At 36.5% G+C, this 21,332-nt stretch overlaps 1 protein-coding gene, 1 long non-coding RNA gene and 1 pseudogene across 6 annotated transcripts in view; 1 reads left to right on the plus strand and 2 right to left on the minus strand.

Moving 5' to 3' along the window:
- SPG11 (SPG11 vesicle trafficking associated, spatacsin) overlaps positions 1-21,332 on the minus strand; it is a 71,794-nt gene that overhangs the window by 32,843 nt on the left and 17,619 nt on the right. For all 5 annotated transcript variants that reach the window (XR_013370122.1, XM_077880907.1, XM_077880906.1 and 2 more), the window contains 12 exons: positions 17,392-17,547; positions 16,797-16,972; positions 14,466-14,642; positions 13,550-13,621; positions 12,942-13,069; positions 12,448-12,623; positions 11,519-11,732; positions 8,116-8,319; positions 6,459-6,565; positions 3,850-3,995; positions 2,714-2,875; positions 412-478 (listed from right to left, as the gene is read on the minus strand). Coding sequence is in view for 4 of the 5 variants with exons in the window: in XM_077880907.1 (XP_077737033.1) it covers positions 412-478; positions 2,714-2,875; positions 3,850-3,995; positions 6,459-6,565; positions 8,116-8,319; positions 11,519-11,732; positions 12,448-12,623; positions 12,942-13,069; positions 13,550-13,621; positions 14,466-14,642; positions 16,797-16,972; positions 17,392-17,547 (1,785 nt within the window). In the remaining variant the exon portion in view is untranslated. The remainder of the gene's footprint in view (positions 1-411; positions 479-2,713; positions 2,876-3,849; positions 3,996-6,458; positions 6,566-8,115; positions 8,320-11,518; positions 11,733-12,447; positions 12,624-12,941; positions 13,070-13,549; positions 13,622-14,465; positions 14,643-16,796; positions 16,973-17,391; positions 17,548-21,332) is intronic.
- Positions 9,302-12,586, plus strand: LOC144303128 (uncharacterized). Its single transcript, XR_013370125.1, has 2 exons — positions 9,302-9,660; positions 11,510-12,586. It is a non-coding gene; the product is annotated as an uncharacterized LOC144303128 (long non-coding RNA).
- LOC144302817 (F-actin-capping protein subunit alpha-1 pseudogene) lies at positions 19,318-20,375 on the minus strand (annotated as a pseudogene).

A 21,332-nucleotide genomic window follows, 5' to 3' on the forward strand; every position in this document is an offset into this window, starting at 1 on the left:
AGGTACATTTCCTACCTACATTTTCTCACATTTCCCAGCAAGAACAGAACAGCGCTACTGACTTACTATAATTTAACTCGCAACATGTTTTCAACTCTAAAATGTTTGTCATTAGAATGCATCTTTATTTTTAAAATAGAAATCAATGAAAACAAATGGATTGTCTTTACATAAATTAAATTCTACTGTCGGGACACCTGGGTGGCTCAGTGGTTGAGCCTTTGGCTCAGGTCATGATCCCGGAATCCTGGGATCAAGTGCCGCATCAGGCTCCCTGCAGGGAGCCTGCTTCTCCCTCTACCTATGTCTCTCATAAATAAATAAATAAAATCTTAAAAAAACAAAAACCTTCTACTGTCAACATTCCTGAAAAACTTCCTTCTAAAGCCCTAGGTACCTGGAATCACTTACCTCCAATAGCCAGTGTGTTGGCAGACTGCCAGCCAAACAATCTGCTAGAGTCAAAGGGCAATAGTGACTAAAAAAGCAGAAAAGTCAGAGTTAAACGCTAAATGATTCTAAAATAAGTAAAAATATATGAAAAGACTTCGCAAGTAGTCTACTTCCCTTCTTCCCTTCTCCAACCTTATCTTTCTGCACATAAATTCTCTGAACACAGCTTAAAAAAAAAAAAAAAAAAGAATGCATGAGATACTTTCCTTCGTTAGTAAAAATGGAAGCAGCTACATTCCTTTTAAAGACTCTTCTCACTTCAAACTATATCTGCAAAGTGTACCCTCTTTTGGTTGAATCAGCATCAATTATAATGTAAAATGGACTTTTGATATGCTTTTGGAATCCAAACCCAAGAGGACTGAGTCTAGACAAAGTTACCATGTAAACAGGACAAGGTGAGTGAAGGCGCAATCTAGAAAGGAAAGAGGGAGACAAGTAGATCAAAGTTAGAGGAATGTGATGAACAAATCACCACCAACAACAAAGAAAAAAGAGTGGAATAAGGTTAAGCCAGTCAGAAAAGGTTTGAAAGCAGGGAGCCATGGCTGTTTGAAATTTGTCTAGGCCAGAGATGTAGCAAACACTATAAACAGATGGTAGGAAAGATAAAGAAGAAAATGAAAAATCCTTTAAAGTAAAGATTTGGGTGGCTAAACAAAGAGCAGCTTTGATTTAAAATTATGGGAGAATTTGTGGTCTATTAAGGAAGGACCACTCTTTGTAAAATAACAAGACCAAAAAACTGCATCAGTCAACTTGAAAAACAGAACAAAGAACAACCTGAAACCACTTATGTTTTAGGCTGATTGAATCCACTTTAGGTACTGAAACTATATTTTAATAGAATCCACTTATATATAGTTTATACTGGTGCTACCAGTCTGCAAGGACATGAGAAGCTTGTAAATAAATTTAAATGCAGCTTAATACTTCCTGCCTCAAGAGAGTCTTGCTACATTCACACACACACACACACACACACACACACACACACACACACAGCCTGCTGAATGAACACTGTAATGACACAGATTTATATCACAGTGCAAGATCCTAATCTCAACACATAACAGCAACAGTTTGTGAACTGGCAGCCATCTGAGGACCACATTTTTGAGTAGGACTACTCTATAAATTAAGGACCGTTCACATTAGAGAGATTTTGTACCTTTATAGATTATAGAGTTCATGCTGAATTAAGGACCTCAAGGGAATATGTGCAGCCAGAGAGAAAAGGCAAAAGCCCTTTGAAATGAGAAGCAAACAAAAGAATGTGTTCATCATGGAGGATCTGAGTAGGTCTCAGGGAATCTGAATTCCTCTGAAATTGAAGCAAAATTATACACATATGTGCAATTTTTCTAGGTAGAGGACTCATAGCTCTCTCACATTCTTAAAGAGTTCTTTATCCTTGGGATGCCTGGGTGGCTCAGCGGTTGGGCACCTCCCTTCAGCCCTGGGGCATGATCCTGGAGACCCGGGATCGAGTCCCACACTGGGCTCCCTGCATGGAGCCTGCTTCTCCCTCTGCCTATGTCTCTGCCTCTCTCTCTGTCTCTCATGAATAAATAAATAAAATATATTAAAAAAAGAGTTCTTTATCCTGAAAAAGGTTAAGAAGCACTGACTTAAATAAACAGATAGCCCTATTCACTGAGAAGGGATAGAGAGAAGTCATTAGTAGTAGAACAAAGTGTTTTTTTTTTTTTCATTTTTTTTTTTTCAAAGTGGTTTTTAATGCAGGCAGCCAACCAGCATGCTTGCCAACTGTCTGCTCTCAGATCCATTCCCACCTTTCTCCTGTTCTACAGAGAACTGCATTTCCCAAGCCCATTTACCCTTTGACTACCAGATAGGTTTAGCCAAGAGAGACAACATGGGAAATTAAAGGTACAAAGAGAGCAGAAACCAGGATATTTTCCTCTCCTTCATTTTCAAGGTATCTCCTCCATGGTTCCAGCTCTACCCTCTAGGTTCCAAGTTCCTATTAGGCAGCCTGGTTGTTAGTTTAGCTCCCAGAGAGAGATGGGTCCAGCTTCTGGTAACACTATTTTTTGTACCATTCTTGCAGCTGGAGAGATGTTGATGCTTCCTCCTTTGTCAGTTTTTGAGTGGTCTCACCATCACAAGTTTGGATTCCCCATTCTGCTATGACTATGGAAGTAATTATGTATGTTAAATGTCTTCCATTTGAAAGACCCAGAGTAGGTTTCAGTCTTCCTGGCTGTACCCTAAGTGAGACTCCTATATACTGTACCTGAATAAGGTGGTAAAGCGTAATATCAGGCGGCAGAACATTAGAGGTAGTGTACTGTGGGAAGAGAGCAGTTTTTAGCTTGGGATAAGGAGTTAATGCCATCTTCAGTAACTGGGGATCTACTTTCTTCAAACAGGTCTCATTTTCATCATCCTGAACAACCTAGATAAAAAGATCACATGGTACACAATAAGGTTTTTCTCTTCTCCAAATGTCTTTTTTTTTTTCACAAGAGTGAAACAAGATTAGCTTAAAAAACTATATGGTAGTGAAAAAAACCACTCGTGAAAGAGTCAGAAGCTAATAGTTTTAGTTATGGTTCTAAGAAAAACTAGCTGGTGACCTTGGGCTAGATATTTAACAGCAGGCCTCAGTTTTCTCATCTACAAAATTGGGAAGTTCAACTAGATCAGTGTTTTTTAAACTACATATGAAAATATTTAAATAGTAAATATTTTTAAAGTGAAAAAAATTACTAGACTAGATGATACCTACCTTCTGAGAGGACCTTCTCTCTCAGCTCTCAAGTTACTCTATGACTAATTTCTGACAGGTGATTAAAAACAGAGGAACAGATAACCATATGAATTAAAATATATTGTGATAATTTGGAGGAGGTGGTATTATATTAAGCTAGCATCAATAAGAAGCTTTTAAAGATTACACGGTAAGTAGCATTCTTAAGTTCCTTCTAATGAGGCATACTGTGTACTTTCAAAAAAATAGAGATGGGAAATTTCCACTGGGTTGCTTAAAGAGTTTATATGGATAGCTAGAAATTATTATTTCCTTTGGTCTAAGAGTACAAATAGTAGAGAATGATTCCCAAGCAATACATCTAGAGTGCAGTTATTTCCAGGAGCAATCAGATCCTGATTCTACCCTGAAAACAAACCTGAAGTTTAGAAAACAAAGGTAAAAAAAATCTCTAGACCACATATCAATTCCAGTCCAACTTAAGAGGATGCAATATAAAATTTAAAACTTCATCCTTGTTTTATGTTCTTTAATAAAATGAAATACTTATATAAGTGGTTGTATTTGAATATCAAAGGAGACTAGAAGACACATAGATATTTCTGCTAAATTTAAAATCAGTCCTATTTTGCCATACTAGGTAAAAGTGCTGTCCATACCTGGCTGACACCGCCAGGGGCATACATTGTGGTAGCAAGGGCCAGGAGAGTATGTCCTTCCAATAGCATACTGCTTACACTGGCCTGGTTGCTGGGAATCAGTATCTGAGCGTTTGCAAGGCTAGCCTGGAAGATCAGTTTGGGATCTGAAAAACAAAAGAGTATGTTTTTCTCAAGAGAAAGAATTACTTAATTCCGAGGAAGAAAATTTTTAACTCTATCCACAGTAAGAAGGACTTTCTAAGTTGAAAAGCAATAGGAAAACATCATAAAGGGGAAAAAAATGAAAGATTTGTCCACATAAAATAAAAACTATCCCAACAATTGATATAAACAAGTGTTGAAACTGAGACAAACAGAAGAAAATTGAAAGGCAGTAATGAACTAGGGGGGAAATTTTAACAACAAATTAACAGCAAATGACAATCTAAGGATTAATGTCTTCAGCAAAGGGCTCATACAAATCAATGCCCAAAATACGGACTCCAACAGATAAGCAAAGTAAATAACCATTTACAAAGGAGGAAATATAAATGTTAGACATATAAAAATATATAATTCATTAGCAATAAATAAATGCAATGTAAAATATTAATTACATGCTGTATATTCCTTATCAGCAATGTGTTTTTTTTTTTTTTTTTTTTTTTAAATAATCAGCCTCCGGCAGCCCAGGTGGCCCAGCAGTTTAGTGCCTCCTTCAGTCTGGGGCCTGATTTTGGAGACCCGGGATTGAGTCCCATGTCGGGTTCCCTGCATGGGGCCTGCTTCTCTCTCTGCCTGTGTCTCTGCCTCTCTCTGTGTCTCTCATAAATAAATAAATAAAAATCTTTTAAAAAATAATAATAATCTGCCTCAAGCACAGAGCTGGTCAGGGCATGTAGAAGCTGGGACTTGTGGATAAAATGCTATAAATCCCCCTGAAAAAGCAATCTGGCCTTATAGCAAGAACCTTCAAAATGTATATAGCCTTTGATCTAGTAATTTCATATCCAGGAATCTATTTGCACTAAAGAAATAATCTAAAACACAGACAAAAATTCTATGTTCAAATATACACAAGACTATTATTTATGATAGAAAAAAACTGAAAACAGCCTCAGTGTCAAAAATTGAGAGAACAGTATGTTAATTAAGAGTACATCTATATGATGAAATATTAGGTAGATATAAAATAGTCACTGTCTCTAAGCATATAGGAAAATTCTTATAATTACTATGTGAAAAAAGCAATATATAAATACACAGATGTTTCTAGCTGTATTCCTAGTACTTATATTGTCACAACGTGAGAGCTTAATAAATATTTGTTGGATGAATGAAATATAATGTAGACTGGGCTAAAAAAAACATATAGAGAGAATACCTGGAATAAAATACATTAAAATACATCAAGAGTTGCTTGTGGATGATTATCTACCTATGTTATCTACCTGTGGAGTTTTATCTTCCTGATAAGTCTGTGGCTTCTAATTTTTCTTCATAATGAACATGTATTATTTTATAATCAGCATCAAAAAACATAACAAAAAAAACCCAATCCACATTACGAAAAAATTCTTTATTTGGGAAAGAAAACAGGAGTTACATAAAACTGAAAGATCGGTTGTTGGTATTTCTTGCCTGTGCAGTGGCTCTGCCTGTCCCTTTTCCGGAGTGAATCTCTGGAATAATACCAGCTAAGCTGAGGGGGTGGCAGCGGGTGTCACAGGGATTTTCTGATTATAACCAGACCAAAACTCTCCTTCAGTAGCTCCACAACAGAAGATGCAACAATCCTACACATACTATGTATTTTTTTTTTTTTCACTCTATCTGGAGTTACTTTCTAAAGGATTCAGGGTGGACACCTGAAAACAGACCAATTCTTCATAGAAAAAGGATGTCAATCTACCAGAGAGCAGGAATTCAGCCTGTGATTAACTGGTAAAGATGAGAGCTATTTAAAGACAACAGAGCATGAGCCCGCAGGGGAAGGCAACAGAAGCACACATGCTATGCTGTCTGGCTTTTTGCTGGCTGGTAGGAGGGGGACATTTTTGGTGTTCTTAAATAAAACTTGAGCCTAGGTGACAGTCAGATATTTGTCTACAGCCAAATGATTTATTTAGAACTCACAAATTAAATGCCATTCAAGAGACTGATTATTTAGCAAAGACTTTTTTTTTTAAAGACTTCTTTATTTCAAGGCAGCCTGGGTGGCTCAGCGGTTTAGCGCCACCTTCCACCCAGGGCCTGATCCTGGAGACCCAGGATCGAGTCCCATGTCCGGCTCTCTGCATGGAGACTGCTTCTCCCTTTGCCTGTGTCTCTGCCTCTCTCTCTGTCTGTCTCTCATGAATAAATGAATAAAATCTTAAAAAAAAAAAAAAAAAAGACTTACTTATTTCAGAGAAAGAAAAAGAGAGCATGAGTGGGAGGGCCAGAGGGAGAGCAAGAGAATATTTCAAGACGACTCCACACTGAGCACAGAGCCTGATGCAGGGCTTGTTCTCACGACCCTGAGATCACAAACTAAGCAGAAACCAAGAGTAGGATGCTTAACTCACTGTGCTACCCAGGTGCCCCTAACCAAAGAGATTTTTGTATTTAATACAGTATACCCATACCTGTTAAATTACTGGAAACCTGTCGACACTGAACCAAAAATTCAAACCAAGGGTGAGTTTCATGTAATTCTTTTTTTTCCAAAAAGGGACAATTTGCAGGACTAAGTCTGTATATAAAACAAAAGAACAAACTCTGGTTAACATACAGGATAAGACAGTTACAACCATGTTTGCTCAGATGATAACTAGCATTAAAAAAGGAACTTTGGAATTAAAAGTAAATATAACATTATATACTGCCATTCTTGCGCTTTACATATTCATTATGATCTGGAAATAGAGAAAAATTTAAAGACATAATTTTATTTATAATGTGTTTACTTCCATGATGAAATCTTACCAACTCTATTAAATTAACAGATATCCTGTCCTGTAAGATACTTTTTACTTTATTGTATTTTTTAAACAACAAAAACTCTTCAGCATTTTCAAACTCCAGAGGTTTTTGAGAACTTTTACATACTATAGAGAAGCTGGGACTGAAGAATTAAATTAAATCTCAGAATAGGTCCTCTGAACTTATAACTTTTTTTTTTTATTAAAGATTTTTATTTATTTATTCATGATAGTCACAGAGAGAGAGAGAGAGGCAGAGACACAGGCAGAGGGAGAAGCAGGCTCCATGCACCGGGAGCCCGATGTGGGACTCGATCCCGGGTCTCCAGGATCGCGCCCTGGGCCAAAGGCAGGCGCCAAACCGCTGCGCCACCCAGGGATCCCTGAACTTATAACTTTTAAATCTTCTCTTGCCAGTAGCTTTGAGGGAAAAAGATTTCCCCAGGCTTATTGTCTAAATAAGCCTCAGTGATATGAACCAGAAAAACATCATTTGTTTGAATTCCTAGTCTTTAATACACAATATAAAAATGTTCTCACTAGCACCTAAGTGTGTGGACTCTAGAATCAAACCTAAGTAGAATTAAGTCTGGCTGTGCCATTTGCTAGAACTGTGTGCTTTAAATAAGGTACTTAGAAATCAATCAATCAATCAATAAGATACCTAGTTGTCTCACCTGTGGAATGGAGGTGGCAGTAACCACCTCCTAGAACTTCTGTGAATATTAGATGAAATAATACATGTAAAGCACTTAGCCTAGTGCCAAGAACATTGAAAGTACTCATATTTAGAGACTATAATAATTTTTATTACTGACCCAATAGTAATTCACAATGGCCACATATGATTCTGTAGGTTAATATTGGGCAGGTACATTGCTGATGTATATTTGCCTATCTAAATATAAATTTTAGGGCATACCTAACATAACTTGAAGTGGTTATGAATTCAAAGTTGGTTAGCACTCATTTGTTTGGGAAGGAAGGTAATAAAGAACTCCAAGCTAACTTTTAGAATCTTCCTCTTTTAAACTTTTAAAGCATTTCTTTCATTTTATTCTCTCTAGTAATTTAAAAGATGAACAGAGACATTATAAGATTAACATCACCAAAAAACACATGATAAGCATTTAGTTGAATGCAGCATTGAACTAAGTAAGGTACCGAGTGCTGGATTTGGGTTGGGGCAGGGGACTCCTACAAAAAAATTAGTATTCCTCAAGTAAATATTTAATATTTTCCTAAAAGTCATGTTCAGAAGTAGTATGGAAAGAGAAAACATGAAGACCTGCTCAAGGACAAATCAGTTTTCAGTACTCACTTGTAAAAGTCAAGATAGACATAGAGAGGATACTGCAGACCATGTTCCAAACAATAGAGAATGAAGTGAGAATGGAAATCCCAACCTTCTTTGGATCTGTAGTTTTGAATGGGGAGAGCATCTTGCATCACACCCCCAATGCGATTCAGTCTTAGCAGGAAGAGTTCAAAGTCTTCTAGCTCAGATTGAAGAAAAATCCCATTCCTGTTGGGCAGGTTTTAGAGATGGCAAGTTACAAAGTTGCTAGAGTCAGAGCTGACCAAACCACTTCCATTGTTGAAGTTTCAACTACTTAAAAATAAAGATTTATAAATTAAGACTGTCAAGTCTCATTCTATAACTATGTTCTGATGCATGTATATTTAGCTAGTTTCTGATGAAGGTTTGTGCACCATTTTAGTATTTAAGGTAATAACAGTCTAGAGTGATCTTAAATATTTCAAAAACCAAATCTATCTCCATTTTTTTGGTGTGTGTGGTTTTGACTGGAACTGTACAATCCACTGTGGCAACAGTTGTTAGGTCTTGAAGCTAGAGGCTTTAACCTCTGAGAATTTCCAAAATACTGTAACAAAATCATTTAAAAAACTAAAGCAGGGGCACCTGGGTGGCTCAGCGGTTGGATGTCTGCCTTCTGCTCAGGACGTGATCCTAGAGTCCCAGGATCGAGTCCCACATCGGGCTTCCCGCGTGGAGCCTGCTTCTCCCTCTTCCTGTGTCTCTGCCTCTCTCTCTATGTCTATCATAAATAAATAAATCTAAAAAAAAAAAAAAAAAAAAAACTAAAGCAGAATTTAACTAAATCAACTACTAAATAAGAATAGAAATTTGCATTTAAATATTACTTTTTTACAAATTTATTGTTAAGTATATATACCACACAAAGGAAAATAGAACATATATAATGTGGCATTTATAGAAATACTATGTTACCATCAGCCAGATAATAGAGTATTATATTAGAAGCCCTTGGTATATTCCTCTCCCACTGCATGTCCTTTGCTACCCCTAGAGGTAACCACTATTCTGACTTTGTAATAACCATTCCCTACTTTTAGTTTTACCAGTCATATATATAACCCCAAATAATCTGTTTGGTTTTGCCTATTTTAAACTTTATATATAAATGGTACATTCTGGATATACTGTTCTTAGTCTTACTTCTATTCAACATTGTATGATTTAACCATGTCAACACCCATAACTACAATTTGTTCCTTTTTGTTGTTATATAATACTCCATTGTATGATTATGCTACATGATTATGCCCTACCTTTGATGGTCATTGCAAGTGCTCCTAGATTTTTGGCAAACTAAATTTACATTTCCATGACTACAAGTGAAGAAAAGCATCTTTTCATATGCTTATTGGCCATTTGTGCCTCCTCTCTTGTGAAATGCCTGTGTGCCCTGATACCTTTCCCTTCCAGATCCAAGCTCTACTCTTCTCTTGCTCTCGGTCTCTAGATGATCACTTGGACAGAAGACTCCAGTGTTCTCAGGCTTCCATTCTGGTTCACCCAATGGGAGACCCACATCAAATGGTAAGAGTCAGAAAAAAGAGAGGATGGGGATACCTTGACTCTCTTTGTGCTGAGTGACTGCAGGCTGACCGACACTTTCCACTAGGGGACACAACTCTTGCCAGGTAGCTCTCTAGGTCTCAGTAATAACCCTTCTCTTCCTTTACCCCTCTAGGCCGTTTAGAAAGCACATCCTATTCCCAGGGTCATGAAGAAATTCTACATCTTCTAAAAGTTTTATAGAGCTTTTGTCTACATTGTCATTTAGGTTTTCAAATCTACTTGAAATTGATTGTATGCATGATAGAAGCCAGAAAGTCCAATTTAATTTTCCCCCCACATAGCTATCCAGTTATCCTAGCCCCTTTTATCGAAGATTGTTCTTTGCACACTGTGCAGTGCCACTCGGTCATATATAATGTGAGCATACACGTGGAAATTTGTTTCTATGCTCATTATTTTATTCTATTGTCTATCTGTCTATCCTTGAACCAATAATCCCACTGTCTTAATTGCTATAGCTGTAGAATAAGCTTTTATATCTGGTAGGGCAAGTTCTTTTTTCAGGGCTAGTCTTGACCCTCTGCATTCATATAAATATTTATAATCAGCGTGTTGAAATCCAGAAGAAAACTGCTGAGATTTCATTATATCTAAAGATCAACTTGGGAAGAACTGATGACAGGCTTGTCTTGCTCCAAATTTAAAGAGAACGTTTGTGATGTTTCACCATCAAGCATAATGTTAGCTAGAAGATTTTTTTTTTTTTTAGATACCCCTTTCAAGCTAAGGATATTTGTCTATTCTTAGTTTGCTAATATGTAGCTTTTACTATAAATAGATGCTGAATTTTATCAAATGCTTTCCTGTATTTATCAGGGTGGTATGATATTTTCCCTTCTAATCTGTTACTGTAGATCTCATTAACTCATTAATGTCATAATTCATGTTAAATCATACATATACTAGCTTTTTAAACAATCAGATATTAAGCTACATATTTGATAAACATGCAAGTTATAGTAATTTTATATCCGGTAAACCAGAAGAGGATTTAGTACAATGGAAAGACCAGCCAGTGCCAAGTCGGGTAAAAGAACTGAAGTCTGCAAGTAACTGGTATGGGCAAAGCTCCTAACTTCTCCAGATCTCACTCTCCACATCTTCAAGTTGGGTTGGACAATATAGCTATACTTCCCCAATAAGTATAAACACACAATAAATACACAGGAATAACTTTATGAAACTTAACAAATTAACACGTATGTTATTGTCTCCTTATATTATTTTAATAGCTTAGAAAGACAGCTTAGGCTGACCATATGAAATTGTTGATATTCAACCATCTTTGACCCACACAAATGGCAAGTTTGCATGGTTCAATCTAACAGAATTATTTTTAGCAATGAATTAAAATTTTAAAGTCTCCACTCATCACTTCAAGAGCTACTTCCCCTCATTAATTTCTTAATTGAGCAATCCTCTTTAGTTCAAGTCCACATGCAGCATACAGGTACAGGGACAGCTGGGAGTAGAGTGGCAGACATTACATGACACTAAGGTATCCTCATCCCACCTCCTCCATTTGGTCCTCCTCCGCCATTTGGTCCTTGTAGCCTGACAGCTGACCACTTCTATACCAAAGCACATATAATGGCACATATAATGGCTTGCAGAAAACCTTTATCTACAATTTGAGAGCCTATTCACTACTACATGATGCTAAATGTGTGGGATTTTAAAATCTCAATAGATAAATACCCTTATAATTTTGAATACTATAAAACAAGACTGCATTGGATTTATGGCATTTCAGAGCAAAAATTACACCATTATTTTTTCTTGACCTTTCTTGTATTTTTCCTCACAGTTATACAACCTGGCCAGCTGATCTAAAATTTCATTCCTCATGTAGTTGTTGCAGCAAGTATTCTGGTCTATAACATCAACAGTCAGAAGGGGCCATTTGTTCTGCTGCAGTAAAACACAACTGTTCTGGGCCTGAAATTCTTCAATCCACAAGCTAATGCTTGACCAATCATGATGGGCTGTGAGATAGCTCCAAAGGGCTTCAGGAGAACATGATTTGTATTCTGCATTAAGAATAAAATACATTAAAAAAAAAAAAAAGAATAAAAGGCATTTTAAAATAGCAATGAATTATGGTTATTGACATGAAACTCAACACTAGTTAACTGAATAGATATAATGATCTGCCCAAATATTTATATAACATGAATTATGCAGGCCCCCTACTTCTTTTACTATTTTCCTCCTTAGTGCTCATTTCATAATCAAGAGCTAAATGTTGCTTCTCATTACTACAGTGATTAAATGAAACATGGAAGTTAGCTGTTATTTCACATATCTTTTCAGGTCTCTTCTTCCTTTTTCCTTAATATAAATAAAAACTTTGGCTGTAATAGTAAACATGAATTTAACGTTCCGTGAATTATCACTGTTTGTTCCCCAGAGCCCTGATGTGATATAGATCCTTGGTATGCAAAAGAAAAAACTCACAGACTATTTGGAAAAACAAAGATGTAACTTTGAGGTCAGGGAGAGAATTCTTAGCTTTGAAAACTCAATTCACCGAAACATATGGCTTTTCTCTTCCACTATCACATTATAAATACCTCACAAAAATCTTGAGATATGAAAGAGGTCTTAATGCAGACTCGCATTTTAAAGCAACTGTTGTTTTTCCTCCAAAAGGAATTCTAAAATGAAGACTCATGTAAATATCAAATATCAATGCCTAATTTAATCCTCATTCAACATGTTAGATTTTAGGTTCTTTACACTTGCCTTCTGGACTTATCCTGGGGAGAAGGATGGATTCTTGTGTTAGTTGATTCCACCACTGAGCCCAATTTAACACAATTCTATGGTCCTGTTTGTTAAATTTATCTTTAGGATCATATTTCAGGAGTGAGTCCAAAACAGATTTGTGCTTGAAAAAATCCTGTTCCTTTATCCAATACCTAAAACAGCGATATAAATGTTTTTACTTTTTGGAGGGAAAAAGCATCATTCCTTTTTATCTGTTCATGAACTTCTACTCTTTCAGTGAACACAATTCAGTACTTTCATTTTTGTATTTATTGTCTTAAAAATATATATGTGATTATACATATATGGAAATGATAGGAAATTTCTGAGTCCTTTCTGGATGGTACAAGTTTTATCTTCATAGAGAACATAAGCTCAGTTCCACATAAAAAGCCTGTTCTAACACTTATAAACTAAACATTGTCCACAGTATTTTTTCCAAATTATCAAAAGTGGGCTAATGAGATTACCTGGTAAAGGACTGGATCTGCACATTTTCTTGAAAATGTCCTGAATAAAACTTCTCAACTTGATGCACGAAGTCTATAGTTCTTTTTTCATTTTCAGAAAAATAATTTTTTTCTTTTAAAATTTCCACCTGAATAAAGAATAATTAACCAGTGACCTCACAAAAATGAAGCAAAGTTGCAAAACAAATGTCATGAGATTTAAAGCCATTTAAGAATTGTATTTTGGGGCAGCCCGGGTGGCTCAGCGGTTTAGCACTGCCTTCAGCCCAGGGCGTGATCCTGGAGACCCGGGATCGAGTCCCACCTTGGGCTCCCTGCATGGAGCCTGCTTCTCCCTCTGCCTGTGTCTCTGCCTCTCTCTCTCTCTCTCTCGGTCTCTCATGAATAAATAAATAAAATCTTAAAAAAAAACTGTGTTTTGAATTTTTGAGGTATATAAAAATTAACACAAATTTTCTTTTATCACAAATGCTAAACAATCCTTAAAAAATACAAGGAGTTCTCATACTTTTACTTACTAGATAGTAGCTGAATATTAAAATAACTCATTTGTAGTTTCACCAAGGTTTACTAGAAGATATAAATTATATAGCCTCACCTTTACCTACCAAAAAGTCCCGTATATTTTTATCAGTTGTATAGAAACATATCTTGAGCAACTGGTCTTTTACATCAAAGCCCTATAGTAAACAGAGAAAATTTTCAAAACCTTTATATTTTGTAATAGGGAGGTTTTAAACATAAATATATGTTGTATAAAGAAGTACTCTATTATAGACATGTATCCTATTAAAATTCTACAGTTTTTCAGCTCTTGTGAGCATTCATTCTATTTATTATATATATCTCCTATCCCTAAAGCCCTTAGCCATTTTGCCAGACAAAGGCAGCACACAGAACAATTTAAGATAATGCTGGGCTACCATATGAGCAAAACTCCAGGTATCTTCTATAATGATTTACTTGAAAACAGAAGTCCATGCAAATCACAACCCTTACATAGTTTTACTCATCTACATCTCCAGAAAGTTAGCATGGGCAAGACGCCAACCATACAGATTAGGGCCAGGTCTCAGCTTAGTCCAGGAGGCCTATCTCTAGGACTTTCCCTTCTCAAATGAAATAAAACCACAAAGCACAAAGCAAAGGTAGAAGCCACTAAAAAGTTCAAATGGAGATATAAGGGTTCACACAAGGAACCCAGAATGTCCCCTTAAAAATGAGGTCCTGTGCATGCTTTGAAATTGTGAAGCCTTCTAAGAAAAGCACTGTTTCCTAACCAAAGTGCCAAGTGTAACAGAGGGCAAATGATGGTAACTCCCCCGCCAAAAAAAGACCTCCTCAAAAAAAGTTATCAGTACTAAAGAACATTTCTATTATTATTTCCCAGTACAAGCTATGTAAATTTCTTAGTTTGTGACACAACTAGGAACAAATCAATTTCTCTATCAACCAGAAATTGTATTAAATAGAGATTTTTTCTTACATTAAATACTTTAAGATCAGACAGATTATGCAACTCACCATATTCTTCAAAAGTTCAGATGCTTCCTTTATATTGTTCTTTTTCAAACAGTCAAAGACCAAATTTAGGCCTATTCTAATCAGCTCCTCAAGTCTTTGAGCAGAATGATTGTTAATCCTGAAGAAAGTCTGTGCCTCTGGTATTTTGTTGTTTAAAATAGCATTGGCAATAACTTCCTAAAAAAAAAAAAGGAAAATATCTGCTGTTTAAATTACTTTTTATTTCCTTATTATGATGATCTACATGGGACTTAAATATTTATTGAGAACCTAATGGACTTTTACTGAAAATCTGCTGTGAGATTTGGGGCTTTACATAGGGGAAATGAAGTGGACCAAAACACAGACCCTGTTTTTAGATTAGTGGAAAATACACAATGCTACAGGTATCCCAGGGTGCTAGAAAGGAGGACCCAGAAGAAACATTTCAATAAAAGGGGTAACAAAAATGTCTTCCTAGTAGAGAAGACTAATGAGGTAAAGTTTACAAGGCAAGTGTTATATATATGTTATACATTGAGGAAAAAGGACAGGTATTCCAAAAAGAGGGACTGTGGGGGTTCCTGGGTGGTTCAGTTAGTTGGGCATCTTTTTTTGGCTCAGGTTATAATCTCAGAGTCCTAGATTCCCTGGCTCACTGGGGAATCTGCTTCTCTTTCTCTGCCCCTCCCCCCAATTTGTGCTCACACGAGTGTGTGCACATGCTCTCTCTTAAAAAAAAAAAAAAAAAAAAAAAGATTTATTTATTCATGTGAGAGACAGAGAGAGAGCGAGAGTGAGAGGCAGAGACATAAGCAGAGGGAGAAACAGACTCCATGCAGGGAGCCCGACACAGGACTCAATCCTGGGAGCTGAAGGCAGGTGCTCAACTGCTGAGCCACCCAGGAGTCCCTCAAATAAATAAAATCTTAAAAAATAAAGGAGAGACTATGTACAAAGGCATAAAGGCAAAAAATAGTATCAGTCTTTAGGAACCTCGGAATTAATTTAACTGGAGAAAAAGCTGGACAGAGTAGCACGTGAGACTTGAAAGAAAAGCAGAGGTTCCACCATGCACGGTGTCATACGTGGGAGATGGGTTTTATCCTAAAACTTACATGGATACACTACAGAATCTTAAAAGCCAAAGGAGATATAATCAGATATATACTTTAGGAAGAATATTCAGGCAGCAATGAGGGGAATGGATTGAAAGGGATTCAAGCTCAGTATAGTAAGGCATTAGAAGGTTCCTATAACAATCCTACCTAGAAGAAATAAAGACATACACTGAAGACCTACACCCAAGACTGAAGAGAAAAGGGGCATTCTTAACCTGGGGCTTTAGAGTGGTCTGTAAATCCCATTAAGCCATGTGCAAAACTGTATGTATGTATACATGTACACATTCACAAGCATTTTTTGAAGATAGAGTTCACAGCCTCTATCAAAATAGAGTTAAAAATCAATTATTTTGAGTCAAAAGACCAGAGAACCATGGATGGAACCTTGGAGCAAGTTAAAGGGTAAAAAACAGAAAATGAAACCTGCAAAGGTGACTGGAAAAGAGAAACCAAAAAAGTAGAGGGAAAATCAAGTAATTTTTGGCTTGAGAATAAGAAATACAGAAAATGCAGTCACATCAGGTACTTCCCTATTCCTCCACCTCAAGACCAGCAGTCCTGCAAACCTGCCAGTGTGTCAAACTTATCCCTTTCACTCCCTACTGAGTTTGATCATCTGGGTTAAACATTTTGGTCTTTGTCTTTCCAGAGCCAATGCTCTCTATATGGGTGGAAGGATTCTTTCAGGCCCTAGTCATAAGGAGGGCAACACAGTTTGGTTGTACGGACTTCTATTATAAAAAGAAAAGCAAGCAGGTAGGCACAGAAAATTTAAAAGGCAAGATATCCTAACTAGAATCTAAGATAGGACCCAAATCAAGTATACTTCTAAGACATAATGGCATAAAATAAAAGTTTCCTAAGATCGAACCATCAGCAGCAATTTGATTTATTCAAAGTTCAGGCAGATACTTAAGTCTAAAGTGCCAGGTTCTAGCTATTGAGGAAGTATTGTTAACAGTGTGCCACTTCACATGGGTCTGGGGTTGGGTGCCCGTCACTGGATCCAAGTGGGCAGATCAGGCATGAAGAGGGAACCTGTGTTCTAAATTAAATAAATGAAGTTTGTAGACATAAATTTGAAGTTGTGTCCAAAGATCTCCAAATCTGTAAAACGTAAACCCTTGCCAAAGATTCTGAATCACAAGTGTAAGATTCTAAATTCTGTTTGTTTTCTCAGATCTTCTGAATCTGGCAAATAAAATGAGTGATAATTATTCATATTTACCTCAATGCTGAGTTTCTCCCATGTATCACTCTCTCTTACTTTGAGGACATTTTCACTTACATCATATTCATCTACTGGGTCTACTATCTTCCAAGGAAATTTTATCATGAAGGTTCGAAGTTCATTAATGTAGCTGGTCAAAATGTTCACTCCTTTCTGTAGATGTTCATCTAATTCTATGGAAAACACCAATTTGCCAATTTAATATATACAAAAATATATGTGTATGTATATATATCCATAGAGAAAGAACTAGACAGAAGAGCCATAAGCTGTTATGATTATAAAGAATTCTAGAAAATGCCAAAATTTAAACTCAGTGTTTTCAAATTTCAGACAAAAAAAATTTGAGCTTTTTCCTATTAACAAGTAGCTCTATATTTTAATACAATCCTTTACACAATGATTAGTCCTTTCTGTCAACTTTCCCAGGATTAGAATCCATGTCACTCATCAATCATACACTGACGTTTCTCAGCTTTAGTAAACAGCACTCTATTGACTCATGCTCTCTCATGCAAGAAGATCTACCATTTGTATCTCCGTCCTGACACAGGAATAGGGCAGTTACACCCCTCTTTGCTGCTATTCTTACCTTCATTGTGAACAAAAAGCTCCTTTATTTGTTTGTTAAGAAAAGACAGTGTAAGGTTAAGCAACTGTTCTGAAAAGTGTTTGCTTTGGGTTTCAGAATCACTTTCTCTAATTGCTGAGCAAAGTAAATCCAATGCTGGTGTCAGCTTTTCCACATCTGAGAAAGAACCAAAGAAATGAACATGAACATCATCAGTATACTCCTAATAAAACTAACATATCTAAAAATACCGTATTTTTTTTTAGAACAAAACAGGTATATTCCCATTGAACTACCTGATAGAAAGGATAGCATGATATGAATAGATAATACACATAGTACAAATATATTTTATTTGAAGTAATAATGTTTACACAGCTCAATGGGTCACCTGGAAACAAAGTTGCTTGACTGTATTACTGAGCAAAAACAAATCTGAAGCACAAACATCCTTCTTTTTTGACATGTATTTGGAGATAAGGAGGAAGTCAATACTTTTTTTTTAAAACTAACTTTCCCTTAAGGCCTGGTCATAGAAGTGTAAACAACGTAAATAAGCCCACCATTACCAATTGTCATATCATACCTACATCACCTTTATATTCTGAGATCACAAATATACTTGCCAAAGTACGTGGAAAGGGTTTCTGTATCACTGTTACATTTGAGTTCTTGGCAGGCAAGACTGAGGAAGAGGAATTTGGAACAAGTTTTACATCTTATTTAGAACAAATCACTAGTACTCCCTTAAATAACAAATTACAGTAGAAAGATTCTACCTGGAATGTATTCTTTTCACTTTGGTTCATTTTTAGTTTCTGTTGGTGATTTACATAGTTGTTTGATTCATCTGCTACAAAATATTAAAGCACAGATACCTATTATTCCTTCAACATCTGCATTTTTCCGGTTTTATACTCTACTATATCCCTAATACGTCAACAGTTCTTGAATAATAAAAAATAATAATGGGTAAAACTCTTCTAAAAATGCAGATCCCTGTAACTATAATGGTACTAGATGGGAAGGAGACAATGAGGGAAGAGAAAAAATGCAAACACATTCATGTGCAGGGAATGTGGTTCAAGTCTTTGGATTTAAAAATAACTTCCCCACAGAAGCTGGCTATGATGGAATTTCCAGAAAACTTTCTTTGCCCACACAAAAGGACCTAAAAAGCCCAATCCAAACTTTTGAATACTACAGATATGAGATGCTATAAATGATAATCAAAGCAGTCAGAGGGAGAGAGATCTATGTGTCTTCCATTCAGCTAGTTTGTAGCATAGCCTCCTCAGCTGTTGGCGGATCAATAAAAACAACTCAAGTACCAGAAGTGCTTTGAAAATTATGGGTAGGAAAATACCGAGCATATTACCTGTCTATATTAGTAATAGGACTTCATGGCTAGGAAAATTTTCTAAATAGTAAAAGGATTCCAGGATAGATCTCTCTGACCATCATTAAATGTGGCAGAATTTTTAAAAAAATTTACAAGTAGATACAGTGAAAACAGGAAATTACAAGGCAGAGAACGAGAAAGAATCAAGATGAAGTTATAGGTTCAACAGTATTCCGTAAGTCTAGAAAACCTAATAATTTTGAAAGCCCTAGCAAAAACACTTTAAAAAAAATTTTGGAGGTGGGGCACCTGGGTGGCTCGGTAGGTTAAGCATCTGCTTTCTGCTCAGGTCATGATCCTGGAGTCTTAGGATTGAACAAGGAGTGGTCAGGCTCCTTGCTCAGCAGAGAGCCTGCTCCTCCATCTCCCCCTATTCATCCCCCACCATGCTCACACGCACGAACGCTCTCTCTCTCCCTCAAATAATTTTTTTAATCTTAAAAAAAGTTTTTTTTTTTTAATTTTTAAGTAATCTCTATACCCAACATGGGGCTCAAATTCACAACTCCCAAGATCAGGAGTCACATGCTCTACCAACTGAGCCATCCAGGTACCTCTTAAACTATGTTTTTGTAATAAAAATATCACCCTTGTTGATAAATCACTTATTTACTATATGACCACATATTTAATCTTTTCTTTCCACATACCAAAGAATCCTACACTCAGTCTTTAAGCGTTCTGCATTTCTTTGCCAATCTTGTAGCTCAGTATCTTGTTCCAGTCGATTTGGGGGCAAGGAACTGGAAGCTGCCAGCATATGGCCTTGAATGTAATTGTCTGACATTATTTGATAGTTTTCATTAAACACTGTCTGATATTCATTTTCTGCATGCTCTATGGTTTTAATGAACTCCTTGGCAATTTGGACTTCATTTGAAGCAGTTACTGAATCCTGTACACCTTTATGACTAACCATCTGAACATTGTCATCTTCATAATGTGAACCTGAAACTTAAGTACTCCAACCAGTTGGGCTGTAGGTGGTGTGACAGTGACAGTTCAATTCTGTTCTCCAACAATCTTTCCAGAAGTTTTTAGACTGAAACTAGTGGTTTTCAATACATGCAATGATGGTCTGTTACCCATCTATAGTTTTACCATAAACATTACAGAAGCCATTGGAATAATGATCTTTCACATAGGCTCTTAAAGCACGGTCACAAGATTCTAAGACTTCAGATCTCCATCTATATTCTCTGGCTGGGGGTCACTAGCTCCTTTCTGTAAGTGATCAAACTTAAAGGAAATTTTGTTTCTTGGCTAAAAATCTGCTATTACCCAGGTCACCATGTTTAGTAATTCAGACCTGATCTTCATAGGTGTGAACTGATCATGCTATACTGGGCGAATGCATGTGCTACCCCTTCCCTGAGGGGACTGTCATTATTAAGTAATAGCTAGACAACACTGAACACTTCATTAAAATCCCCTGGGGGTGCATGAGTGATGAATTCTCAAAGTTAGCCATCTTGGGCTGCTCTGACACATTGCGGTGTTTTTAAGCGTAAAACAAGGACCAATATCTTATTTTCAAAAAGCTCACAAAACTTTTATGAAGTCTTACCTGCAAATGTTAGTGATTCTACTTACTATTAGTCATCTTTTACTGATATTACTAGTAACTACCATTTTGCTGACCACCTATGCTGTATCTTAACTACTGGACTTGGTGTCTTATAAATGCTACCTCGTTTATGATTTTCAACAACGCTGAGAGGTAGGTGTTGTAGCCTCCTTTCCATAGACGAAGAAACTGAGGTTAAGCGGTGTTAAAATAACTTGCCCAAGCTAATTTGGAAAATAAATGGAAGAGTCAAAATTTGAACTTCTGCCTGTCTCATTCCAAAACCATTCTATTAAACATGCAGATGAAAGCAAGAAGTATGGGTTCCTGAAACCTTCATTTGCTAGCTACAAGTCCTAATAAAGGGATTCCTGTTAATCTCAGCATTAGCTCCACCTCCAGAATTCCATGAGAACTATAAGAAACATGAGTTTGACCCCCAAGAGAGCTGGTAAACTATTTCCACACTGATTTCCAGGCTCATCCCCAACCTTTAAGCCAGAGTAGTGCAAATGAGAACAGAATGAGGAGAAATCACTGACCAAACAGAAGTGAATATTGACCATACAATTGCTAATGGCCTCACTTATAACAAACCAGGCTTTTTTCTATAAATTCAACAGACGTTAAAAAAAAAAAAGTAACTGGATCATTAAAAAAAAAGTTAGCAATGCAAGAGGGAAGAGACAAAACTGTGCACCAAAATGAAAGAGAGAATATGCTTAAAAAAAGAAGCTGCTAATCTACAGTGTGAAAACACTACACTGATGGGGGAAAAAAAAAAGTTGTCATTCCCTCCATGGAATCAGAGTGAGTACAAGTTGATAGAACTTTTCTGGAGGACAATTTATCAAAGCTTTTAAAAATGTAAATCATGAGGTGCCTGGGTGACTCAGTCCATTGAATATCCGACTCTTGGTTTCAGCTAAGGTCAGGAGAGATCAAGCCCAGAGACAGGCTCCATGCTCAGCACAAGGTCTCCTTGAGATTATT

Source organism: Canis aureus, chromosome 32, assembly GCF_053574225.1.
Source record: "Canis aureus isolate CA01 chromosome 32, VMU_Caureus_v.1.0, whole genome shotgun sequence".
Lineage (NCBI taxonomy): Eukaryota > Metazoa > Chordata > Mammalia > Carnivora > Canidae > Canis > Canis aureus.